Source organism: Amblyomma mixtum, chromosome 3 (genome assembly GCF_055824585.1).
Source record: "Amblyomma mixtum isolate Tamu chromosome 3, ASM5582458v1, whole genome shotgun sequence".
In the NCBI taxonomy this organism is placed as follows: domain Eukaryota; kingdom Metazoa; phylum Arthropoda; class Arachnida; order Ixodida; family Ixodidae; genus Amblyomma; species Amblyomma mixtum.
Genome location: NC_143014.1, coordinates 317786455 through 317814319, shown reverse-complemented (window position 1 = coordinate 317814319; position 27865 = coordinate 317786455). Strand labels below are relative to the sequence as shown.

At 45.8% G+C, this 27865-nt stretch overlaps 1 protein-coding gene and 1 pseudogene across 1 annotated transcript; one reads left to right on the top strand and one right to left on the bottom strand.

Moving 5' to 3' along the window:
- Positions 1-13018: 13018 nt before the first annotated feature.
- LOC149355731 (uncharacterized) lies at positions 13019-18886 on the bottom strand. Its single transcript, XM_089576175.1, has 3 exons — positions 18879-18886; positions 16635-18032; positions 13019-13160 (listed from the first exon to the last, which is right to left on the bottom strand). Exons 1-3 carry the CDS (start codon positions 18884-18886, stop codon positions 13019-13021), a joined length of 1548 nt encoding a protein of 515 aa, XP_089432301.1.
- A 238-nt stretch (positions 18887-19124) lies between these two features.
- Positions 19125-27864, top strand: LOC149355730 (uncharacterized; annotated as a pseudogene).
- Position 27865: the final 1 nt, after the last annotated feature.

The window sequence follows — 27865 nt, the reverse complement described above, 5'->3', positions numbered from 1 at the left end:
CCCCATTCGCTGTAGGGGCCGGGGTCCTCCGAAATACATTCCTGGCTGCAGTCGACTCAATGGACCATGATGTCACCTGCGAATCAAGGCGCAAGAACTCAGGCTTACAGTTTTTGAGACGTGCACCACGGAAAATCTTTCACGGCTACTCCGTGTCAGCTATGGATGTGCACCGATTATACTTACTGAAGCAAAGGTCAAAGCCTCTTCGTGAAGAACGCAGTCCAACGACGAGATAAGATGAATGCGTAGGTGGTAGGCACTCTCACGCGTTCGTAGACAATTGAGGACTTACCTTCAAGGCGGGTCCTTTTATACCCCTCCCTCTGATTCCCATTCCCTACTTTGTCTCTCTCTTAAGCTCAAATTTCAGGACTGCGATGAGACACCACCCGCGGGGCCGCCACGAAGCCTTACAAAAGCAGAACGATATTCTTTATTTCATTGTTCTAACTGTTAGGTTCAGTGAATTGCCGCCTTGATTGTAAAAGTTAATTCCTTGTTCTGGCCGTTAGGTTATTAAAACCCCCAGGTGGGATTTTCAAAAATACGGAAGTGATTTGTGTGGCTGAATTTTTATTTCTAAGGGTCCTAAGGGTCTTGCTAGGTATCCTCAGTGAAGACTGGTGGCGACCTCTTGGGCTCTTGACACAACCTGTACTTGTGCTTCCAGGTCGGACCTGAGCAGCAAGGTCTGCCGCATTTGCTGCACTTCGGTTCCAATCTATCCGGGTACACATGACTTAGGAAAGCGGGATTAGGGAGAGTTTTAGTTTGGAGTTGTCTCCACTTTACCTCGTGCTCTTTGGTTGGGTTTTATGCGATGGGAGGTGGGAAAGCCTAGCATGTATGGTGGCAGCAGGTTATCCTCTGCGTATTCTTAGAGTGTTTGGTACTGCGTTCTCCGTGAGTTTCCCTAAAGAAGAAGGGAGAGAGAATGAGTCAGGTTTTCAACTTTTGGCTGCTTGCCTTGTTTGGGGATAAAGATGATTCTGGCGTGTTTCCATTCATGTGGCATTTCACCCTCTTGCCAATGCTTGTTGATTGGGCCAGTAAGTGCCGTAGCTGACGTAAGGCCTAGATTTCTCAGCGACGTATTTGTGACTCCGTCGGGTCCCGCGGCTCCCGCGGTTGTGTTAAGTTGGCGCATAGCCTACCATACTTCTGCCGTGCTGAATTCTTGGTCTAATTCTGGGTTCGACTCGCCCCTGTACCAGGGAAGTGGATCGGGGATTGCATGGTATTCAGATACCTATTCTAGAGTTCTTTGGTTATGTCTTCATTATTGCTTGCATGTGCGTGTCTTTTGCTTCGAGCCGTTTTGGTCTGTGTTGGGTCGAGTAAGTGTCGTAGGAGTAGCCACGTGTTTTTCTTACCCAGGTGCCCGTTCATGCTTTCGCATAACAGGCCCCACTGGTGTCTTTCGAGCTCGACCACGTAGGCTTCGATTTTCTTTACAAACTGTGTCATCCTCTTTCTGAGGGTGCGGTTGTGCTTCTGTTCTTTCCACGGCAGTTGTAAGCTTCGGTGGAAAAAATTAATTGCCAGATGTGGCCTATTTGTTTTCCGCGCTAGACTCAGTGTTTGCAGTTAGCAATTCAATTTAATACGTGTGAGCGCGTGGCGTTGAGCCCGAAGATATTGTGGAAACTTTTCAGTTAACAATAACCAGGTAGTGCTATGGCGGCTAAGGTGTCTGAGAAAAATCAAGTGAGGGGTACGCCGTCGCGGTGGCTCAGTGGCTATGGTGCTCGACTGCTGTCCCGAAAGACGCGGGTTCGATCCCGGCCGCGGCGGTTGAATTTCTTTGGAGGAGAAATTCGAGGCCCGTGTACTGTGCGATGTCAGTGCACGTTAAAGAACCGCAGGTGGTCGAAATTTCCGGAGCCCTCCACTACAGCGTCTCTCATAGCCTTAGTCGCTTTGGGACGTTAAACCCCATAAACCAACCAACCAAGTGAGGGGTACACACTACGAGATCTTGCTGAGTTTAGAAGAGAGGATGTTTAATTCGGTCGATGACGCACAAGGAGCGGATTCCATGGCAAGGTCTTCCGGATCGTGTCCTCGACTGGACGGAGTAGATGGAGAAAACGCCATACGAGCGCCGCTGGCGGATGCTCTGGAAAGATAGCTGGAGTTGTAAGCGGCCGAAAATTAAGGAAAAAGTGGAAAAAAAAATGAAGTTCTCATCACTGCGATTTCAAGCTGCAATGGCGGATGTTGTACTGCAAAAAACGTGCGTGGGATCTGCACTGGCCCAGCCAATGGTGAGGAAGTAGGTCAGGCAGGAACAGCTGTGCATAAGTACTGACTTAGGAGGCAGGATAGGATAATGGATATACAGAAGGTGGAAGTGAAGGAATCACAGCAGGAAGAACGGACAAAATAGTGTGACTTCCTGTGATAACAGCAAGCTTGTGGGGAAAAGTGAGAGGTAAAAAGTACACAGCTGCTTATCTCTGCTGACTAGAATGTGGGAGAGAGGTACAATGGAGAGGCTGAAAGGAAATAGGTGATTCGCATTCCAGAAATTCCGGTTAAGGAGTTTAAATGCAATGCTGCAAGAAGCAAATAAAATTATTTTTCAATGCTTCAGCGCACAGCCTTGTAATGGTAGCGTCAGGGCTGAGTTATTTTCCCAAGGGTTACATAGCAAGAGTAGTTCAGCGATTAACATATGTCGTTGAAATTAAGCGGGCAGTATCATCGCGAGTGCAGTTCGTAGCATGCAGAGTACCGGCGGAATAAGAGCAACGAGGTTGAGAGGGATGTGGTTGCCGTGAATCCGGAGTTCAGGAAGTCGATTTATGTGAAGCGCCTCAAAATGGCAGGCGGAAACAATGAGGCAGTGCGTGAAGCAGGCGTGGGCAGATGTTTGGGAAAATAGCGCATAAATTTCGGTTATGACTTGGGGGGAGGCATAGGCTGGCGCAAGCCCTGGCCTCGTTGCGAATGGCCCTGGAAAATTTCCGCATATCCCGCACGCCCGTAGTTCTTATATCAGTTGATTTTCAGGGTGCGTTTGATAGCGTTTGGCACCCCCTCGTTCTTCGCTTCTTTCGCAGCCGCGGTCTCCCTTCCAACCTATATCAACTCTTGCGCTCCTTTCTTTCGCAGCGCACGGTAGTCTACCGTACACGCACTGGTGAGGAGGTGTCTGCCAATCCCACTCTCGGCAGCCCTCAGGGATCCCCCGTCTCACCCCTTTTGTGGAATGTGATAATCGCAAGCCTTGTCGAATGTCCAATGCCTCCTGGCGTGACAATACAGGCGTATGCCGATGATACCATTCTGCTGGTTCCGGACCGCACGCGCCACGAGCTGGAGCAGCTGTGAGCCGAGGTTCTTCACAGAATAGCCTGTTGGGCCGCTGATTCGCGGGTGACAATCTCATGGCCAAAAACATTTTGTATGCTGTTTTCCCATGGCGTGAGCGGAATGAAAAAGCGTAATCCCACCGTGCGCTTTTCGGGCCGCCCCTTAAGTTTCAAACAGGAACTCAAAATTTTAGGCGTTGTCTTCGACCGCCACCTCACTTTTCTACCTCATGCTAACTTCCTCCGCGACAAGGCAGAGATCCTCACTTCGCGCCTTGTCTCATTTCTGTCGTTCCATCGTTCCCTCCCTCCCTGTTCTCTACGTAGGCTTTATTTCCAAGCAATACAACCCGCTTTAACTTTTGCCGCGCCCGCTTGGTGGTCTCGCAGCGCCAATTCCCGCCTTCGGGAGGAGGTTGTTTCTGTGCAGCGCGTCCCTCTTCTCGCTATCACAGGGGCTTTCCGCACAACGCGCACGGCTGCACTTCAGGTGCTTCTCCGGGTACCCCCTCTTCCCTTAGAATTGGATCGCCTCTGTGCGAAATACAACCTTTTAAACGGTGTAGATCCTGTCACCTTTGGAGGTCACACTTATCTACCATCTGATATCTTGCCCCGCTTTGATCCCTGGGGCGACCATCCCTCTCTGGGGCCGAATCCACGAAAGAGTTCGCTTTGGAACGCGTTCGCTTTCTCTCTTGCCACCTCGCTCCATTGGTCGTGTGTCGTCACCGCTGGCGGTGACGTCACTTCAGGGAGGCGGGAACACGGATTTTGTTTACGTCACGGGACATGTCAATCAAGTGAAAGAGAACGCGTTCGGTCGCTGTGTGCGGAACTCTGAAAGTGGCGTTCGCTTCAGCGCGAGGAGAGACATGCCGGTACCTCCCGCCGCCCCGCTGTTGTTCGCGGTGCTCAGCGAATGTGATCGGCGGCCTCGGCGGTCGCGCGTGCATGACAATCCTTTCGGCATGCCTGACGATGCTTTCCGAAGGCACTTCAGGCTGTGGAAGCTACTTGTACGCCAGCTATGCGAAGATCTCAAACCCCACCTTGGACCAACGAGGAAAAGTGCGCTCACAACAGAGCGCAAAGTACTCTGCGCCCTACGGTTCTTCGCTACCGGGGGCTTCCAGGCGGCAGTCGGCAGCGACGCAACCATACGACTCCCGCAGTCGTCTGTGAGCCAGACGATTTTGGCCGTCGCTCAGGCAATCGTGCGTGTCGGCACGGGGAAAAAACTGCGTGTTGTTTCCTTCGACTCCCGAGGATAAGTCCCGCGCCAAGGCAGAGTTTTTGGAGCGTGGTCTCATCCCCGGCGTCGTGGGGTGCGTCGACGGTACGATGATCGCCATAAGTGCGCCCAAGAATCTTAGCCCCGGCGAGACGCAGGCTTTTATGACTAGTGAAAATGTCAAGCTGACAAATGCTGACACGTGAAAAGTCTCCCGCGCAAATTCAAAATGCCTATCGCCCTCTCGCGAACACAAAATAAAACAACACAATTGAGAGCGCCCTCTCGGGAAAGCAAAAGAAGACAAACCAATCAAGAAGCATTGAAACGTCTCAAAATAAATTTTATGCTTATTTTATAGGCTCTGAGTAATAAATTTGCAGTACTGTAGCCAAACGCATTCATTTAGAGGTTAAAAACGCAAAGAAGTTAGCATATGGCCCCTTAAAAATACAAGCAACCGAGATGGGACCGCCCAACAAAGCCGATTGGCTGTTGCCTGCCCCCTTGTCCTCCCGCAGTGTTCCTCCCTCCCTCTCCCGCCGATGCCAACGTCAAACTGACGTCACGGCAAAGCGAACGCGTTCCAAAGCGAACTCTTTCGTGGATTCGGCCCCTGGCTTCCTTATTCTCCTTCGCCCGTCTTCTCCCTTCTCACTTTCCCTCTCAGTCCTTCCTTCCCGGCCTTCATATATTCACGGATGGCTCTGATACATCCCACTCTGCGGGTGCTGCTTACGTCGCATTCTCATCTTCTGGCGCGCTGCGGAACATGGGCCGGTTTCGTCTAGAGACAGCCTCTAGTGCCTTCTGCGCAGAGGCTGTTGCGTTTCATGAGGCCTATTGTTACGCCCGGCGCGCCCCCTCTCCTTTACCCCTGCATGTCTACTCTGATTGCCTTTCTCTCCTTCAGGCTCTTCAATCTCTTTCTACTAACGACTTACGCGTCCGAGACATCAAGCGCACTCTTGCTGCAATTTCTCTGCAGCGTCCTGTCTTCCTCTAACATGTCCCCGCCTATTGTGGTGTCTGGGGCAACGAGCTCGCTGACTGGGCCGCCTCTCTGGCGTCGGCGCGTGGCCTCTTGCGGCCGTCGTGGCTGTCACCCTTGTCAGTGCGCACTCGCATGCGTACCACCGTACTCAGGCTTTGGTCGGACACCTGGACCGCGGAACATTCGGACACCCTCCTGGCTGTTTTTGTTCCCTCTATTAACCGTCTCCCGCTCTTTCCCTCTACCCCGATCTCTTGTCCCTCTCCTAACTGGCCACGGTCGTTTTCCCTCGTACTTCCATCGTTTTGCCCTCCTTCCTTCGCCTTCTTGTCCATGCGGGGCAGCTGTGGGGGATGTTCTCCATTACCTGCGTGCCTGCCCTCTCACCGCAGACGTAGCAGCACGGCTTCCAGGCTATCGGCACTTTCTTTCCCCTCATGACTCCCCCTCTTTACTAGGTTCCCCTCAGTCTCGTGCGTTGCTTATTCGCGTTGCTGTTCGCGTTTCTTCCCTTCTTTCACCTTTCTCTCGTCTTTATTCCCGCCCGGATGGCTCGTAGACCTCCCTGCCATTTCTGCGCCTCCCCATGTCTCATGTGGTCGGGGGCACCAGATGGCCAATATTGGTGGGCTGTGGCCCTGCCCCTGCCTCACGGGCATGTGGATGGTATGTGTACCATGATATCTGCAGGCTTTGCGTGCACAAGCAGTCTTTGTTTTGTTTGCTTTTCGTTTTTTTTTTCACTTTTATTTTTAATTTTTTTGTTGCCATTCCTTTTCTTTCCTCTCATGTTTCATTGTTTTTTGATGAATTTCGCTCGTTATATTCCTTTGTTTGTTTTTTACCTGCCTTTTGTTATTTACTTGATCCTCTTTTCTATTTCCCTTTTTTCATGTACCCCTTCTGCTTTCTTAAGCTCAGTACCTCCTGTTTGTTCGTTTGTTTTTTTCTCCTCGCTTTCTTTTCCTGTCTCTTCTTCCTTCTTACAGATCCCCGCACCTTCCATCCTCCTGGCCGCCTGCGAGCCTGTCAGAAGAAACTAGGCACGCGGGACCCATCCCTGTTTCATGTTCATTTCGTCCTTCGTAATCCTTCAGGGGCGCCTTGTCTAAAAAATCACTTTTCCCCGACCATCATTTGTGCCTTTTTTTTCCTCTCTTGTAATTCGTTCTTCTTAAATTTTCTTTTGGGCGTTGGCCCCTTTTCTTTTATGTTTAATTGGATCGCCTGCGATAACCTCTGGTTGGGTGCGGGCTTCCTCTCCATTTTTTGTTTATTTTATTTCATTTCGTTAGAGTTTACAATAAAAGGGATTCGGAGTTGTTTCTTGTGAGCTGGCCGCGACCACGGGCGCAGGAGAATATCGCAGACGAGAAGAAAATGCATTTGTTGAGGCCGTGGTCAACAAAATGGTGAATGGGAAGAGCAAGAAGACAAATAAAATAAAGTGAAAACAAGACAAGTTGCATAAACATGCAATGGCCCAGAAAGAGAGCGAAATTAGATTGATTAGTTTCGCAGATCAATGCAGGCAGTCTTACCAAGCGTCCTGTCACAGCTGGACAGACGGCCTTTCAAGCCGATGTTCACTCTCTCTCCATGCGCCCCATCCCGGAATTCATTTCTGTTGAACTGGCTTTTTTATAGTTTTGCACGTGAACTGGCTAATCGTCTTTAGCAATTATGCATGAATAAGAACACCTTCCCACCCATGGCCCTTTCCCACCTCACGCCCTCCTCCCCCGCACCGGTTCTTCCTCCTCGGAATCCGATTAAACCCCGCCAATGGTGAACACTTTGCCCAGACGAAGACAGGTACTCTTGTCTAAACGCTGACATGCATTCCGAGGCTTTCCCCTCCCTTGTTCACTTTGTGAGTGTCTAGAAACCATCTGCCTACCCTCCCTCTCCCATGAATGAAATTTAAGGAAGACGAGGATTTACGCAAAAGACCCCTAACAAGAGCGACAACCTATTAAAACACACAGCGCGAGAGAGTGGCGGAATTATGTGCGTCCGGTGGAGGGCGTAAGAATGTTTGACGTGATCGCAGACTGCGACCCATTTAAGTCAGGCATTGAATTGTGTTTTTTCGGGGAAAGTAAATGCAGTGCGGAAGCGGGCGGAGTGGGTGAGAGAACGCGCGTTAATGATATCCTAGTTGAAATCAAGAGGAAGAAGTGGGCTTGGGCAGGGCATGTAATGCGAAGGCAAGGTAACCGCTCGTCCTTAAGGGTAACGTAGTGGATTCCAAGATAAGGCAAGCGTAGCAGGGGCGGCAGAAAATTAGGTGGGCGGATGAGGATAAGAAATTTGCGGGAATTGGTGGCCGCAGCTGGCGAAGGACAGGATTAATTGGAGACATGGGAGAGGCCTTTGCCCTGCAGTGGTTGTTTCATATACGATGATGATGAAATGCAGTAACTGTGTCACATATCTCGGAGGACACCCGAACCGCACCATAACGGAACTGATAAAGTACGGACTGAAAGAAGAAAGGAAGGAAGAGATGCTATAGTGGAGGTAACCGGAATAATTTTGACCGCCTGGGAATATTTAACCTGTACTTACACCGCACCGCACATGGATGCCTATTGTGAGTCACCTCCATCAAAACGCGACCGTACAACCACTTTTCAATCCCATTTGTTCATAATTGATGCCACCTTCCACGTTTCTCGTCCTCGGTGCATCTGATCTCCACGAGAGGGCGTAACCTTCCCCTCGCTTCTGGAAAATGTTCGCCTGAATTTGCCGAAATCAGGGCTAAAAGCATTTGGCGCTGAAATAGTAAAACAGATAAGACACATTATGGTTCGGTTTGGTTTATAGGGCTTTAACGTCCCAAAGCCAATCAGGCTATGAGGGACGCCGTAGTGAATAGCTCCTAAAATTTCGATCACCTGTGGTTCTTTAACCTGCACTTGCATCGCATAGTACACGGGCGTCTAGAATTTCGCCTCCATCGAAATTCAACCTCCGTGGCCGGGACTGAATCCGCCTCTCTCTCAACCACTCAGCCACCGCGGCAGCTGGGGGACACGTTATGAACATACTGGAAATAATCTATTCATTATGCAAACCGATATGGAAAAATAATTAGATGTGTAGCACGAACAGATCAGCAAAAGAGAAGTAAAAAGAGCCAGGAATCAAGATGAACACATTAAACAGCAGGTTGTTTCATATCGTTTATACTATAAACTGTTAGGCTTGCCTGAAAACCCAGCGAAAAGTTAAATCCACCAAATCAACACTTTCCTTTGTTGTTTTTGGCTTGGGTACCGCCAAGCTGCTCATCGCGTCGTCAATATTTCGTGAGCAGTTCGTCACCATGGACCCGAGCATCCGCGCTCACCTAGGCAGCACAAACCATCGGCCCATTATTCGGAGTCTTTTGGCTATGTGTGGCCCTATACAGGGCCAATGTTGACTTCATTGTCCCCATATTGACATTGCCACAATAAGCCATTTCCAACAATGACCCTGCTTGTCCTATCTTTTCCCCATATTGGCAATGTCGCTTAGTTACACCTCCAACGATGGCCCTAAATGTCCGCTGTCGTCCCCTTATTGGCAATGCCGCTTGGTTATACCTCTAACGATGGCCTTAAATGTAAGCTGTCGTCCCCATATTGGCAATGCCGATTAGTTACACCTCCAACGATGGCACTAAATGTCCGATGTCGTCCCCATGTAGGCAGTGCCGCCTCCTTACACCCGCAACGATGGCCCTACTTGTCCGCTGTTTTCCCTGTACTGGCAGTGCCACTCCACGACACACCGAAGGATGTCCCTGTGATTGTCGGTGGTTATTTCTCTCGATCTGTTTTTTTCAATATTCGGACTTGTTTGTTTATTTCTTTTGTCATGACCAACAACAGCGCTAGCGTCGAACACTGACGCGAAATTAAAATCAAGAGCGCGATGTAATTGATCGCGCGAAAGTGAGCAGAGGTCAGATACATTCACGAAGGTATACGAATTTTGAAAAGCGGCGCCTTTTGTAATTATGGTCTGCAAAGAAAAAAAGAGGTGCCGTAATCAAGAAAATAAAATTTCGATTTGAGGAATGGCATAATAACGCACTAATTAACATAGTCTCGCATATCTCTGCGGACACCCAAAGCCCCCGATAATAGGTTGCGGGTTCAAATTCGTCTCAAGATATAGGCTCAGCTTAAGTTTATGCTGCAAGAAACGCTGAATCGTATGACACTATTCGGAACACTGATCGGTAAACGGTTGGCATGACACGATTTTTTCTGAGGCGCGGTGCCGACAACTACAACTACGAGGGCTTTTCCACCAAGCAAGCCGTATACGCTGTCGCGGCAAAGAGCTTGAAGAAAATTTCTCATATCTGACACATTAGACCAACAAGCAGCCATCACCACAGTACGGTATGCATGGAGTTGATGTCGCTATTTTATAACACGGTTTTGTGGAACGTATTTTGTTCTGGCAACATGTACTGCGGTATTTATAGCCCAGCCGTTTGAAGAGGGTGCGTTTTTCGAGCAAACAATATTACACCAGAGGCAAAAAGAAGCAAACAAAGCTGGTGCGTCACATGCACCGGCGCATTATCAAACACTGCCTGCGGAATGCTTCCCATGTCGCGCTGCCTTATCAAAACCAGCGCGAGACGGGTCGTCTCCTCTGACGCAAATCTCTTCAAATGCCGCGCCATTGATACCGAAAGCGCTATGGGGCTAGTATCACCGTCAGCACCAACATGCCTGTAAGTTATATTTGTAATAAAAAGCCTAAGCCTCCTGTCATAATCATAGACCCTGTAATGTAGACGCATTTTGCACACCTTAGTTTCTTTTGAGAGCGTTTACTGATTATGGTCACGAGGTAAATTTCATGTCGTGAAGCTTTGCACAAGAGACCCCACACTTCATGAAGTGATGAAGTTTGCAAAAGGCTCTCTAAAAAAAGGCGTTCAGAATATTTACTCACAAGTGTTGATGCATACTTTCGAGGCAATTAACTGTCTTTGCACATAAAACTTTCATCATGAAAACAGTCAGCAATCTGATGGCATGAATTAAGAAATTCATTTTTTCTAGTGTGATCTACAAAGCAGAACAATCCGTTCACAAGAAAACGAGCATTAAAACCCTAGGATGTAAAGCAATTGAATATCCCTCATATCTTCTCATATTCTGTCTAGTGACAGAAGCCAACAGCCACAGAAGCCAAGGGGCACAGGGGAATTTTTTTTTTAATTACTTTATTTATTTTGTGGGGTTGATCAATTTAGAATATTACTGAATATGTTTGCTCAATATTCTGTCTAGATTCATTATGTAAGTTAATTGCTTTTTTAGTGAATATAACTTTATATTCACATTTTATGCAATTGCGTCAATACTATCACTTTGCAGCATTATACTAGGTTGCGTGCAACAAACAGTTTCACTTCATATTCCTTTGTGAGGCATGGACCACAATGCTTCCTCTAACATTTCAATGTTAAAATTGCCTTAAAAATGATTGTACTAGTAGAATCGCACCACTTCCAAGCGTTTTCAGTCACTATTGTTGTAGAAGAAGGTGTCTTTCTAAAAAGACGTCAAGTACATATTTGTACCACAGTCTTTTAGACATGTAGAAGAAATCACGTTATGAAAGAAAATTGGTGAATAATGTACTATGATTCTAATGATTGATGGAAAAATGTTAGTGTGGTGAAGTATTTAAAACAAAACTTTGTTTTCAAAATGAGCCTTGTCATAATGTACACCTTTACTTTTAACAATACAACATACAGGACGTGAAAGATGAAAACACGCTGAATGGTTTGTTACATTATTTTGTAGTTTTCAGCACTCAAAAATATGGTATACAGGTTGAGTGTTTTTATTTGCCAACACCTAAAAAAAGTTTGACCTGTGTCCTGTTGCTCTATAAAGGGCAACCATAAATTCGTGCTAATGCAGAAAACTGCATGCTGAATATCCTTCACAGTAAAATAACAATTGTGTTTTATACTGTAAACTAATAAAGGCCGGAACGCAAGGCAGCGATTCTTCGGCATCGCATCAGCGGCATCACTGGAGGCAACATTCCAGTGCTTGGAAAGCGTTTTCACTTATACAAACACCTTCCTAGCATCGAAATGTCGCCTGTGGCGATTCCAGTAGCTGAGACGCTGATGCGACACCAAAGAAACACTGCCCTGTGGTTTGGCATTTAGAGCATTTTTGAGGGAAATGGGAAGTTATCAGAGGCGCAGCTGCAGCCCTGCCAGGACATTTGGGTGGCCCTGAAAAGGTCCTTTATCTTCCAAGTTCGAAGACTTCGCTCCTGGGTCGATTGCTTGCTCCGGGTGGTAGTTGGAGTGGACAGGTACTAATGTCGGAAGCTTTGCTGCCCATCCTCTTGCTGCCGCGAGACTTGAGATGTCAACGCACAAGTATCCGGCATCAGCATCAATATTGAAGACAAAAGCACTCCATGTATTTCAGTGTATGTGCCTCAGGTGGAATATGCATATTCCGGAGCTCTGTCAGTAAACATCGTTCAGTAACTTGTGGCATAACTTCATTGCGTTAGTCCTGGCTGTTCACTCGTCGTGGTGTCACGTGGCTATGGAATTCAGCAAGAATCCAAACTAATTCCAGGCTGCATTTTGATGGAGGTAAAGTACGGAAGTCTCTTTTTGGTAAGCGCTAGGATTTCAGTGGCTACTGAAGAAAACTGGGCATTCAAGATGAACCCAAAACCCAACATGATGGCACGGTTAAGGCCGCTCCTTTGATGCAGGCACATATACTGCTCAAGGCTCCGACTACACCGGTTTCATTGAATGTGAAGCAATGGAAAAATTCCATGATTCCGCTTGTGCTTAAGCTTCACGCATTGCACTTTGCCCTTGAAGTATGAGAGAGGCCAGATCTTGGTTCGTTGAGCAGCAACCCTGAAACGCGAGATGTTCAGCCTCGAGGAGGGTATCGGTGTTTTGAAAAAATCCTTTCCATTTGGAAAGATATCAGCTTTAACATTGTCGTGCATAATTGCAGTGGCGACAACAGCACAGCTCTCAGTCACAAAGCAGTCACCAACTTTTGTGAGCCGCTCCACTTCTGTACACCAGCGCACACAATGCCTTACTTCAGATATCCTTCTGCTCAGTTGGACGAGAGGCTTAGTAGTCGTCCGCAGCATTTTCGTCACTTTCCTAAGGTAACTTTCAAACGGAAAAGCACTGAAACTCCCAACGGGGCCGTGCTTCAAGCACTGTTCTGCGAAGTGAGCTAGTGTATGTACATTGTAAACCAGTTTTTCTCCGTACAGCTTGCCAAACTCTTCCAGAAAGTATCTGAGGAGATCCTTTGCGAACTGGTTCAGAGCTGTGCAGTGTTCTGGAGAGGCAAAGATGCGAGCAGCTACATGCACAAGTAGAAAGTGTTAGTACAGCTCGTCAGAAAGGATGGATTTGAGAACTGTGGGTACCATTTAAAGCAGGAATGTCCGGAACTCTGTCGCTTTCCAGCGGTCTGGCTTTTCCGACCCCCTTGGCTTCAGCTGGAAGGAGCTTGGGAAGCCTGCGGCTGCTTCGCGCAGCCTGTTGAGCTCAATCCGGTCAGCACCGCTCAATCTAGCACCATGTCCCTGACACACCCAGTTTCTCATGAGCCTCCGCATGACACTCAGACAGACTAAGTGCATATATTCGGTAGGGAAAAATTCCACCCTATCGATATAGAAGGATGTAAAGGGCGAAACACCTGTGTTGTGCCGCTGGTCACCCTGGAGCCGAAATGAGGCACCGGTTCGCGGCTGAGCATTCAGGTCAGGGAAAGTGAGTCTGTTTTCGAAGTAACGGCCTTTTTGGTTACATCTTTCACAGGCATAGTATCCTGTGTGCCCAGTGATGGCCTTGACAAAGCTTCTCGCAGGGGCATCACACATGACAGCTGTTAAGCTCACGCTGATGTTAACCCCTCTCACGATGATTCCATTGCATGTAAGGCTGCGGACTTCTTCCAAAAAAGGTGAAAAGTATTCCTGCAGACAGGGCGGTTTCCCTGCGCCACAGTACGCGCTCACCATGAATGGTGTGGACCCCTTAAAATTCGTGATTCTGCATAGTATCGGCCAGAATGATGTTTGGCTTCTACAAACATCATTCTGGCTACTCCATTTTGGCTACTCCAAACATCATTCTCCAAACATCATTATGCAGGCGCAATCCATAGATATTTGCCTGAAGATTGATAGTTGCAGGAACAGGTAATTGCCCAACCGCCTGCTGAATTTCCTCAGCAAGGCCGAAATGAGCAAAGGAATCAGCGTTCCAGGTGAGCTGTCCACGGCGTCTGCATGATGGTTTTTGCGTCTCTAGGTAGCTCCGCAATGCCACGCCAACGGCAGAAAGCAAGCATATCATATATGCATGCGTGGGTCAAATTGTGTTCCCTAGCTATGGCAGCTAGCTCCTGTGCTGCTGAGAGGTAGTTATGAAAATGCCCGCGAGCGTTTTCATGAATCCCGCCTAATTCCACACTGACCGCTGGGCTGTTCTGGGACACACTTTCGTCATCGGATTTGTCCGAGGACGAGGTATAGTCACTTGTCCTTCCGCTTGCGGTATGTGTGCTGCTCTCCGACGAAAAATCGGGCTCGTCCAGATCACCCTGCGCAGAAGATACCGTCGAGTCTGGCAGTAGCGACGAAGCACTTTGTACGCTGCTACTGGTGCAAGAGCCGGCCGTGCAGATTTCGCTCCTAGGTCGCTTGCTTGCTCCGGCCGGTAGCTGGATTGGAGGGGTGCTAACGTCGGAAGCTTCGCTGCCTGACCTCTTGCTGGCGCGAGTCTTCAAGCGCGCAGACGGAGATTTGACCGGCACTCGCCGTGCTTCTTCAAAACCTCCTCGTATTCTTTTTGAACGATATATTTTTGGCGACTTGGGACTCATGTCGGAGCGCAAGAGAGCCGAGATGCCAGAAGACAACGGATGACCGACTCGCAACAAGATGCAACAATGAGATAATACGGCACCTCAGGAAGCTAAGTTGCCCAAAAACCGTCACACACAAAAGAAAAACGTAAACGTTGTGCACCTTGTGCGAAAAATGTGCAGCTGACCGAATATTTCGTTTTGTTATGAAAATAATTTGTAATAGCCTTATGATTTGCCAGTAAGACTACTTGAGTACAAAGTACTTACTTTGTTTGTACAACGCTACATCTGTTAGTTTTAAATAAAAACATTCATAAGGTGTATTCATTTGATAAATAAAAACGTATAGAAAAATAAAGCCCCCTAGGTGGCGCCTCCTACATACACTTTCAAAGAATGCATCCGAAGTACACATGCATCTCTCCACTTCTTTGGCATTCCGTAAACCCTCCATTGCCTCTTCTCTTTTCTGCTTGAATCTTGAATCTGAGCACGCTGCTGCTTGAATCTTGTCCGCACGTATCTACACACTAAACAATTTCTCACCCTTAAGGGTGCAAAAAAGGGTGCGCCATAAATTTACACCCTATTTCACACCCTTTGAGCACCCTATTGATCTGCAGCACCCTACGAGCAGGAAGCAAAGGGTGCATTTACCAGAAGGGTGTAAACGAGGGAGCAAGAACGGTGCTACAACTAATGGGTGCTGAAGTGCTGAAAAGGGTGTGCATGGAACTGAGTATATTTATTAATGTACACATAGATATAATCAAGATATAACCAAATATCTAAACGAATAACAAGGCGAGAAATACAGCGAATATCCTTTTTACAGAATACATATTTATTTGCCTTGCAAAATACTAGTTTGCTTTGTCATTCCTTATTGTTGAAAATGTATAGCGATTATGTGTACATATTACTCATGTAATTTATAGTAGCAGCAAATACAAGCGATAAATGTTTGCACAGTGGACAGTACAACTTCTGCTTCCGATTTCATAGGTTCCCAAAATCTAACAAAGCTGACATCTGTCATTATTGCACGCAATGTCATTAGTGAAGTTTTGTGCATGACTCACAAAAACAGTTGTCACCTGAAAACTAGTAGGATGCAAGCAATTACAAGTGTGCATAACAAATGAAGTTAGACAATACAGTTCAATGTTGTAGTTTTGCTTAAGCAAGTCCTGTTGCATTAAGACTCAAAACAATGAATGGCGAGTGTTTACAACACTCCGGCCCTTGTGTTCCCGCATGTACAACGGCTCTATGTCAAACTCTGAAAATGAAGTCAGAACACTGTACTCTTCAACAGGACTGACAACATATACATGGAAATGCTCATCAAAACAGAGTCTCGAGCAGTTTAGCCATAACCAATAACACCTTGTTCACATAAAATAGTTGACACACAAGTAAAAATTCTGGGAGACTATCTTCTGGAACACTTCTGACAAGGCAGCATCTTGCACTGTATGTCCTGCCATCAACAATTACAGATTTGACAACCAATGTGTTCGTGGATTCAAGGTTATTCTCAGTTATGAACTCTTTAACACACCGAGGAAGATGCTCATACAGCACACTCTTCACGCCTATATTACGGGGAGATTGTCATCACCTGCAGCAAATGAAAAAACTCTGCAAGAACTGATGCCTCATTGCAAGACTGTGAGAGAGATTCTTCCAGTTCCGTATTTTTCTAGCAATATCTTTAAAATACTGGTGCTTGGCCTCGAACCGCATAGCCCATAGCAGGCTTAATGGTCGAAATTTCTCTATATCTGAAGGGTAGTGTATAAGGTAGTGCATTTTACACGGAAGTGATGCTGATGGAAACAATTCCTTAAAGTCAAGACAAAAAAAATGAATCTTCCTTTGCAAGTAGGCAACATGTGAAGCAGGAATTTTTTGGCTCATGACGACATCAACAATTTCTCGGAGAAGTAGGCAAAGCTGCCGAACTGCACTGTCTGAAGGAACGCTATCCCCAACAAAAAAGGTTAGGTAGCGAAAGAGGCAAAATACTTGTGTTGCCGACCCTTTTTAAAACTGCTTTTCCTTGAAGATATGGCTTAGCAATGGGCTCTGGTTTGTTGCGGATGTCATGTGGATCATAAACCCATTCTGAAACGCTTTTGTTCAAATCAGTGAGTGAAAGGAACCGTTTTTCAATTAATGAAGATATTATATGCCGCAGAGCAAATGGTAGGACCCCTTCATGTAGGTCATGCATTATATCTGGTGGAAGGTGTTGTGTCGGATCAAAGCCAGGGCACGAAAGAGCACATGGCGCCTTGACCCCATACAATGGCAGAGTCGGCAGCCCTGCGCTCAGCATACTCAAGTGGTGCTTGTGCCCTTGAGGTGAGCGAAGCACAAAATCACCTTCCAAATGTTTATAGTCAGTTTCGGTCCGCAGAGCCATGCAGTACCTACAAATTCTTCCTTGGCTGAATGTACATTTGAAGCCTCCAATTCTATGGCTAGATAAATTGTCACCAGTGAAAATGAAGACAGATCCCTTTACAAGGTTTCCATTCACAGTTATGCCGTGACTTGCTAGTGTCCTGATATCTGTGATGAATGGCTCAAGAATTTTAGAAAATCCATAAGTGGCTATGTGTTTATCTTTGACAAGTAGTATGAGGTGAATATTTGACAGTGCTGACCGCAACTTTGCATGAAAATTTAGCACTGAGAAGTAGACAGCTGTCATTTTATGCTTTCCCCTCTTTCTGCCCAGTGGGTTGCAGACTTCGAACTCATCACTGTACAATTGCAAGCAAAGTTTACTTGTATTGCCTGCAAAATACTCATGGTTTTGAAAAGCACTTCCATCAAATACTGAATGCATAAAACCATCTGTACAGGAGTCAATGCTGAACTCATTTGGAAGTTCTGAACGTTCAAGAATGCACTTGAGCACTTCACAGAGAGGAACGCATTCCATGGTGTCACTTCCATGCAACACTACAGTACGGGATTCAACAAGTGGAAAATGCGCCTTCCAATAGGTTGTTCGGCCAGATTTTGTACGCAGCTGGTCAAGTTGCTGCTCGCAAATTTCTTTTACGCTGATGGCTGGCCCGTCTTGAGGTTGTGTGTGCTGGTGGTCTGCAATGGTTTCCACGAAATCAATAATATCGTTGGCTAACTCATGCACAGTGGATTCAGGTAGCCGCCTTCCTTCCTTCCACTTGAAAAGTAGCTTTGCCAGTTGATAACCAAAGTCACTTGAACTGGAGTCATGCTGTTCAGCCTCCCCGTCTAAGGGTTCTTCATGATCTGGAGGCACGTCAGGTGCAGCATTTGTATCACTTCGTGCCATCGCCGCCTGCACAATGCCACGGGAGCATATTCCTCCCAAGCAAGAAGCATGTTTTCGGTATACATGCTTCTTGTAGGAAACGAAGTGGCGAAACGTTTGCATGCAGCCACTCAAGCCATACACCCAATTTGTCTCATGGCCATGGGCAGTGCGCAGGTGCCTAAAGAGTGTCTTTAAGGAGAATTGGTGACAGGCACATCGTGGACAACGAAAGAAGCGGACTGAGGTTAACCTACAATCGTTTCAGCATTCGTTAAAGCAAACCATGGACTAACAGATTTGATATTTTTGTTGTATTATGTGCATTTACTGAGTATTTTATTCTGTGTTGTTTGTTGTTATTATTTGTGTACATTACTAGTTTTAATTCATTATTACGTGTATTTTGTTCAAATTCCTGTGCCATATTTTTATGCTTGTATCGCCCCCCCCCCCCCCTATGTAATACCCTCGCACGAGGGCCCTTAGGGGTATTGTAAATAAATAAAAATAAAGATTCCTGGCATCTGAAAAGACAAATGATTGGTTTAAAAAAATTTTTCGTGGCTTCTATTGCCCATCAAAAAGAGTTGTCAATGTAAACACCGGTCCGTTTTGTGGAATGGATTAGAAATCTCCATGGAAGCAAATCATTTTCATGGATGAATTTATGGTGTTGCAATACAAAAAGAATTCTGTTATCAGCTGAAATTGTTTTTGGAACCATGAGCAAGCCGCTGTGTGCGAGTGCTAATCACATCTTCATTTTTGTAAATGCCTCATAGAGCAAAAAAAGACAAGCAAACATTTCCCGCGACATTCGCTGAATAAGGAGGCCATGTGCTGAGCTCCTACCAACAGCACGTGATTATCTTTTCTTCTACCTTCCAAGCAATTATTTTTGAGGTGCAAAATTATTACACCACATATTTCCATTCACCAAAACAAAAATTAAAAACATCTGGCTATGTTTTCCTTAGTTGCAATAATGGCCAACTTCCTTTATATGCATGTAGTAATTGTCTGCTGACAAAATTCACAGCTGTCATACAAATAACCAAATTGTGCACAACATGACTGAGGTAACACTCAACCTCACATGAGCATTGTATGCTAGCACATGAACACAAAAATAAAATTAACAGAACATGCATAATTTACATTTCTGTTTGCTTTTTTCCATGCTGCAATATAGCAAAATACTTTACTTACTACCCTATTTACTTGCATACAGGCAGACCTGACTTTTTCTTTTTTTCTTAACTCACACTGTTGAAACTCTTTTTCAGCCAAACTGGCTACAAACATGGAAACGGAAAGGTGGGACCCTCAGTGAAGCTCCTCCATGAATTTTCAGGCTGCTATCAATCAGGTTGGTTGGTTGTTTTTTGAGGAGAGGTAGCAGTATCTGTCTTGCATATCTCGGTGGACACCTGAACCGCACTGTAAGGGAAGGAAGGAAGGAGGGACTGAAACAGGAAAGGTGTCGTAGTGGAGGTCTAAATAATTTCGTCCACCTGGGGATCTTTAACGTGCACTGACATCGCACAGTACACGGGCGCCTTTTGCGTTTCGCCTCCATCGAGACGCTGCCCCCGCGCTCGGGTTCGAACCCGCGTACTCCAGCTCAGTAGCCAAGCGCCCTAACCACTGAGCCACCGCGGCATGCAGGTTGAAAGTCCCCGGGTCGGGCGACTGCCGCTTATCCCACAAAGCAGGCGGCACTTCCCTACTCTCGGCCTAACGGCAGCGGGCAAGAAGGCGCTCGCTGAAGCGCGCTTTCGGGGCGTCGTTGGCGTCGTCGCGGGAAACGCGGAGTCGGGGGGGGGGGGGGGGTGGAACCACAGGCCATGGAAAGCAATAAACACCCACCTATAGCATGCCTCGCACGGTTGTGCTATTTATGACAATGATGAATGTGACCAAATTGACCAATATGCAAGTAAACACGGTAACTCTGGGGTCGTACGAAATGGCTTCAACGCAAATAGGAGCAAAAGTTGACTTTCACGATGCTTACCTTAGTTGTATCCCTTCTAAGGCGGTACTGCTAGGATCTTCTTAGCTTTGCAAGTCCGCCTGCGCAGTTTGAGCCTTAATACACCGACGACACTGCCCAAGAGCAACGCACCAACCCATGATCGGCCTTTCGAGAACGAAAAGAACGCAAGCATGTAGGAAGGAAAACCCGGGAGAGGCCCTCGCCCTGGCCACGCTCGCTTTCGCAAGGCCTATTGGGAGTCTTAGTCCTCTCAGTAAAGACTCAAACTAGTTCCATAGTTCTCTATCAATTTTAAAACTTTTAAGTTGTTGCGACACCTATGGACGGATTTGTAAAACACTTAACGCAATTTGCCGCAAAAACTGCGCAGTTGTGTTTTTTGTTTTAGCTATAGATGGCATAAACATCGGTGTAGTCCTAATATTTTCAAGTTTATTTAATTTGCTAATATTCTTTGCATGCTGTGTGTGAGAAGTTTCGCGACTACCTCTTGTTTTGCTACGGTCACATGGTGTTGTTTTCTTCTTGGTGCCGTCGCCGCTGCAACAGGTTGCTGCATCTGTCAGAGCCTGCTGTTTGGAAGTGCGTGCAACCGCGTGCGTACGATTCTGCCCCGCGATGCCGCGTTGCCTAGTTAACGTACCTCACCTTGGTGCAGCAAGAATGTACACGCGGCGACACCCTCAGCGCACTTAAAGACGCAGTGTGCGCGTGCCCGGTTCTTGGCGGCAAATTGGACCTGGCGTCATGCTCGTTCCAGGCAAGTGCACGTGTGGTCCTTTGCTTGTTTTCAGCTGCACTCTATATAGTGGCGGTGTATGGAGTTTAACGTCCCAGAGCGACCGAGGTTTTGAGGGACTCCATAGTGGAGGTCCGCGGACAGTTTCAACCACCTGTGGCTCATTTAACGCGCACTTACATCGCACAATACACGAGCCACTAGCATATCGCCTCCATCGAAATGCGACCGCCGCGGCAGAGATCGAGCTCGCGTCTTGTGGGTCAACAGCCGAGTCAACAGCCATCACGGTGGCAGCCGATAAGAGGCTTTTCGCCAGATGTTCGAATCCGGATGGTGTTTACATCGCTAAGAGAGGCATGGCATGTGAGGGCGAGAGCTATACATTTTGCAGTGGAATATATGTTTCGCGCCTGGTTCGCGTCGTGTTCCGCTTGGCAACTGCTGGCCGAGCTGTAGCTTTTACATTTGTTTGTGTAAGAGCACATGGCGCATTTTGTACTCTTCCTTCGTGTTCTTTTGCGCAACTTATGTGTAAGGATTACATGCAGCAGTTATTATTTTTACTATGACCTTACGAGAAGTGGCACTGCTGAGCTGTGCTATTATTTCTGGCGATGGTTGATGTTACTGTAAGTAACAGTAACAGTCGCGTTTCGGTCTTTGCGGCCGAAACCTATGTGCATGAACCTCAGGGCGACGGCGGCCAGCTACGAGGCGTTGCCGTCGAAGCGTTTTGTCCATGTCTTTCTTCTCGTAGCTTATTTTCCCAGTCTTCCAAAATTGTCCTTTTCGCCCGGAGATGGTACTTATATGTAGTTTGACTAATCAGGCAGTCACTCTCGGACTGTACACGTTAGCCCTTTGCCATATTGCTGCTCCTCCTTGTTCTGGCTTCGTCTTAGCAGTCGCGCCGTGCAGCCTAGCTGTCATCGCCGCTGCCTTGCACAGTCCGAAATAGGCATAATATTCCATTTGCCGCGGCTGGGAAGCATAGCCGAGAAAAAAAAAGAAAATAGATCTATGCTTGTCAGTAACAAGAAGCTAAAACACTTCTTGGGGGGCTACATGCTAGTACACACAAGGGTGAAATGAATTTCATTCCAGTACAAGCACTTCATCCACTGTGCTGATTTTTTTAGGGGTCAGTGGAGGATCGCTCACCATGCAGATGCATATTAGTGATTTTGCTCATATCAGAATAAATTTAGGGCACATTACTGGTATGTTTTCTAATCTGAATGCATAGCTCAGCGGTTGCACATTTACTTTGTTTTGCTGCACTAGGCAACGGAGGCAGTGACGGCAGTCCTCGCCGCACCAACTTGTCTTGCATGGAGTTTCCTGAGACTCGTGCACAGTATAAAAACCAGTTGTTATTTGCCATTTCCAGATTTTGTACAAGACGTTTGACGAATACGTCAACCTTTCTGCTGAGGACAGTATCCCAGATTTGTCCAAAATTCAGCTACGTGCACATGTCAGTGAGCAGCAGTGTGCACCGACATCTTCAGAGGTAAATTGATTTAGTAGCTGTGTAGTCAATGAAATCACAACTCAGTTTCGAATTGATGAATGAGCTATTGCATTTTTCTTGCAGCCCACTGTGTCTGACAGGACTCTGGCCAGTGGCGGAGATGAGCAGGGAAATGGCCTTGATGTGTCCTTCAATCTGTAAGTGCATTGAATTGAGTGGTACAGTACAATCTCAATAATGAGCCTCACAGGATCGCAAAATATTGGTTTTGCCTTTTAACCATGTTGTAAAGAAAAATTTATCAAGTGTATAAAGGCAGAGAAGTCGGCCTGATGGACATATCTATATATTAACCTCCTACTCTGTGCTGGAGAGGGGAGGAGGAAAAGGGAGTTCAGAAACAAATGAACAATACACTGTAGCATGGGAAGTGAAACTACACCTATCCGCTATGGTTAACGCCATTGTCTGCTGCCCACTTTATTGGTGCTTGTAGTGTGCACTCTTCAACTAGCAGTCATGGCGGTGCTGATGTCAGGATAATGCTTATTGCTCACTGGCGCATTCACCGCTCCCATGTTTATATTGCCATAGTTTCAAGTAAGACTTCTCTACACCTCAGATTTTAAAATTTATACACACTACACTTGTGGTATGAACTTTTACGATTTCGAATCATATCGAAATTTGTTACAGATGTGATTGTATTACCAAGATTCTGCTTGGATGTAATTCTGCTTTCCTCATCATAACACTGGCTTTGAACATTAAGATTTTTAGAGTCCAAGCGTCATAAATACTCTGAAGCACAACGCGCTTCACATAGGCATCCAGTATGGCCTTTTGTTGCATTTAGAATAGTGGCTAACCTTAGAATCCTATCCAACAAATCCATGAGAATGTTCAAATGTATATACTAAACTAGTTCTGGAACCTTGACAGTGAATTTAGTGCTGGGATTCGCTGGCACAGACATTATGTTACTCAATCTTACACAGAAGGCGCACAATTAGGGCGCAGTAGTACAGCCAATGTGAATATTTTTTCTCTGCAAGCCCGTTGGTGATGGAAGGCACAGATACTTTGTTCCTGTAGCAATCTGTTGAGAACTGAGCTCTAAACTGCAGCTTTCTTGTAGGCCTTCTCACTCGGATGACGATGGCCACAACTTCAAGTTGCCATCTCTTGGTGGCCTCCATGAGAGCATCACCAATGGCAGCCCACTTTCTTCGCCAGCTTTCAAAAAAATTGTTAGTTTGCTGTTCTCAGAAATGAAGAAAAGCACGCTGTAAGTAAATTACCCTCTAGTTTTGGCAACTGTGAGGTTTCCAATCACTGCTGAGTTAAGATCAATGGGAACGAAATGATATATTTTGAAAAATTCTTGCTATCATAAGTAATGTGCACAAATGTAGCCACCAGGTTTCTAAATTTCTTTCTGTTCTTTGGGAGAATGAGTAAAACCTCGATAACTACAAGTTCGGTAGTTTAAAAACTGGGGTAATTCACAAAAAATTTTCATGCTCTTGTAATTTGTAGCCAAATTTTTCGGGCTAATTTGTGCTAGAGTGCGCACTGTCTCGGCAAATTCAGAGATGTGGACTGTGAAAACACGCTTATGCAAATATTTTATGTGGTCGGTGCATTAGAGGTAAAGCCATAAACTATCTTTGTGGGCTACAGTAACGTTAATTTTGTCAATATTTTTCAGGTTCCCAACTCGTAATTTTTACACAGCAGTCACTTCACAGTTGCTTCAGAAATATCCACAACTGAGAGACGTCGTTGGGAGTGGAGCTGTAAGTATATTGGGATTTTACTGGTGGCAGCCTCTTGTGAGCATTCTAGATAGTGTGATTCTGGGAATATTCCTTATGATAGCTTAAAATATACAGTAGCAGCATTATTATTTAGTTGGCACTTTCAGTGGACTGAAATTGCAACATGTTTGCGGCTTGTCGTATTCATATTCCATCACAGTGAAGAGCCCCTCCCATTCTGCAGTGTTGGCAGACAAACTGCAGTGAAGCACATTTGACCTGCCTTCCTTTTTTCTCTTGTCATTATCATGTGTGCTGTTCTTGCAACTACAGCTGCACTTGCTTCTGATGAATGCCATTTTCGGCTACCTGGTTCACTAAACAAAGGTAAAGCAGCACAAAAGCAGAGACAACAGAAGCGAGATAAACATGCAGTGACTACTAATAACCGAAGTTGGTTTTATTTGCATGCACAATAAATACCGATCAGAAAGAGCTAAGATTATAGACACCACAAGGTCTGAGGGTGGGAGACAATTTCTGAGACGAAGGAGCTTAAGAGTTCAGATAAAGCAGTTCCTTCTTCAAGAGTGATCGAAGGCGTGCTGACACAGGCCTCTCCTCTTGTGTGGATGATGAAAGTTCCATAGATTTTTTTGGTTGTTTTCTCTTGATATCTTCTTAAGATGCATGCATGTCTGATGAAGCGTCAGTCTGCAGTTTTTATAGCGTTTGCAGTGTATAGAAAGAATGCTTCCTTTGCCACTGCTCAGCAAAGTTGCATGCTCTAATTCGTATTGAATATTTGATTCGGCGTATTCCTTTGTGATAAATGTCTGAATTTGAACGCAGTGGGTAATATTTTATTGCTCATAAAATTTTCAGGACTCCTGGAAGGTAGCCCTGCGCTACAGGTTTAAAAATCAACGAAGGGTTCTCCCTAGTGATGGTCGAATAGGAGAGAACCGCACAAAGTTTGCAGCTCAAAGAAAATTCAGCGTGTCAGCAGCTACAATGGAGCTTGAGCGGCACAAAGTTCAAAAGCTGGTGAGGGGCATTCTGCAGTAAAATACTTTTTCATTTCGATTTTATTAAAAAGGATGATGTGTAGCTAGCTAATAAAGAGCAGTTTTAATTCGCTAATGCTTTGAAATATTTACATTTTTCTGTGATCACATGTGCTTAGAGTGTTAGTGTTTATTTTTGGGCTCTGTAGTGTTGTGATTTGGTGTTAAATATTTTGGATGCATTGATTTGATATTGAAATATTTTGGATCAGTTTAATTAGGCCAGGCTAAGAACCATAAATCAAAAACAGCAAAAAGGTAACAAAAATCAAGGCTACCCTTTTAATGGGGCCTTGGGGCACTAATAAAGTTGTTTGAAGTTCAGCCACAGTCCTTTGTGGGTTGGCTGCCAGTCAGCAGGTGGGAACAAGGCCAAGTGTTAAGGCAACTATTCGGCTTTTTTCGTGACCCATGCAATTCTAGGTGGTCGTCAGTTTGTGAAGATGTATCGCATAAAAGCGCAGTACATGAGACCAGCTTTTAGACAATACTGCTCAAACATTAGTATATGTTTATATGCATTGCATACGTCTATTCATGCCACAGTTGGTTATGTTGCTGTTTTTTCTTTCAGGCTGCTACAATCGCTAATATTTCTGGGGAGGACGAAACCAGCTTCAGCATGCACACAGAGTGGCTTCTGTCCGAGTGCCGAAAAGGCTTCCCAGATGAAGTGCAAATACAGGAAAGGATGGCGCTGACTTCCCGCCACCTTGGCTTGGCTTCCCGCAAGAAGCCAAGGAGAAATACCCTTACTTAATGAACTTTGAAAGGGTAAGTCAACTCTTGCTACTATATTTGAGAGACAGCATTTACATTATGTTAGGCTGCTTCTTAGGTGAGGCAGCATTTGTTTAAATAGTAATATAGGTTCTGTGACTGGTCAAAAAACAAATTTTTGATGCACACTAAATGTGCGTGCTTGAATAAAACTTGAAAAATTGAAGAAAAATGCCAAATTTCGAAGCTGAATTTTCTGCACAGTAGCACCTCACACTATACACACTATAAAATTTTGTCTAAATGAGCTGTTTGGGAATCTGCTATCCACATTGTGGCTATGTCTTTGTAGCAAGCGACTGCTGACGTCAGTCATGTGTCGGCTACTCCTGAATCCAACGTTATCTGTGCTGTGAAAAAAAAAAAAACTGGTCACAGTTCGGTAATGTGCACACTGAGCTGCTCTACGGGGGGAATGCATACAAAACGTTGTGTACCTACATGCTCTCGAACCTTAATGCAAGAAAAGGTGCATGAGCGTACATTTTTTTCCCTAGCGATGACGTCATAGTGATGCAATAATTTTGTTACTGCTACACTTCTGCTAGCACTTCTACTACACTTCTACTAGCAGTTCCTGCATTTAGCTGTGGTGTGTTTCATAAGCCAGGGCTCACTGCGTTACCTCCAGTGGGGGACGCACTATGGGTAATTTATGCTGATGTCACACATTCAGGCGACTAAGTAGTAATCACCGGGCAGGTACTAACAACATAGTAAGCAAGAACCACCACGCAGGTGGTAATCAGGTTGTAAGCTTCGACGGTAACAGGTGGGGTGGGGGTTGTAGCCCATGAAGGAAGACACACCCTACACTCCTCAGCGTGGCAACGTTTTAAGATGCAAAACCAAGTGAAACAAAACGAAGCATATCAATAAAAGCAGCTCGAACTACCACGCTGTTTTGACTTCGCCTAGCCGAGGAAATGACTGCCATTTTTTAATGCGAAAGCATTTTTTGGCTCATGACGCGGTGTTCTGTGTGTCAAGTGTGTGAACAGAAAGTGCGCACTCCTAGTAGGAGAGCAACATGGGTCGCATGATCCGTATGGGTGCTTGCGGCAGGCAGAGCTACTTGCCAATGCATTGGAGCTTTTCGCTTAACTGCTGCACCACTGCACTGGCAGTGGCATGAGCTCTTACCGGCGTCTGTGAACGTTCAGTAGAGAATGACTAATTCTGCATATAGTATGGAGATTGGCCCATGGAGGAGCTCTGAATGGTGTGCGGTTTGGTGGCCACTGCGAACTAAATTGCACAAACGCACCAACAGAAACAGCAGTAGTGCACATTGCTTTTGCATTTCTCCACTAAAGCAGACTTCAGTGCCCCCGGTATACTCTTTTGATTATGAGATTGAATGTTCTCAAGCAAGTCAGGGCTTTGAAGTACGCGGTATTGGAGAGCTCCGAATTAATTTAGGTCATCTGCGATCACATAGCAGACGGACGTTTTTACATTTCGCTTCCAATGAAATACAATCACAGTGGCCGGGGTCGAACTGCCGACCTTGGAATCGGCGGCCGAACGTTAGTCACTGAAATGTCATGCTGGGTAGACTGATGCTGTGCTTTGCATCAACTGCTTTCTATGCATTGCCACTAACTTTTCCTTAAAAGGATTTGCAGCAGCTTTGCTCTGGTGCCAACAAAATTCTTTACTTATTTCTGATTTGCAAGATAAGTTTGTTGAATGAAAATGTGCTTTATCGTTTTTTTTTCCAAATGTTGCATTCTTCTGGGGAAGAACACAAAAAATTGCCTCTTTCCTAGCTTTCAAAATTTCTTGAGATTTGACATTTCTTCTACGAACTCATGTTTTTTGTAGTACAAAAAAACGGTCAGCTACTGCTTCCAAAACATTGATGTAGAGAAAAAGCTAGTGCTCAAATGCATTTGGGCAGAAGACTCATTTGCTGTGTCATGAAGGCTGTGCTTGTGCCAAGATTAAACTGTGAGCACCATAACTTTTGGTTTTCTTTCGTGTGTGAATCAAAGTTTTCAGGCCCAAGTACACCTCCAGAAATAAGGTTATGTTAGTATTTTGTGTGGTCAGAGTGCTTGTTTGAACTGCACATTTGTCAGTTCCTTGCCTTATATTCAGTTGATGCCATTATAAAGTAAAATCACTGCTTTGTATGTGTTGGGGTCTTTTTGTAAAGCACTTTTATATTTTTTTTTTCAGTTTTGCAGCGACTTTCAGAAACTGACAAAGGTCAGCCCTTCAGCAACCATAGCAGAAGGGATCAACAAAGTTGTAAA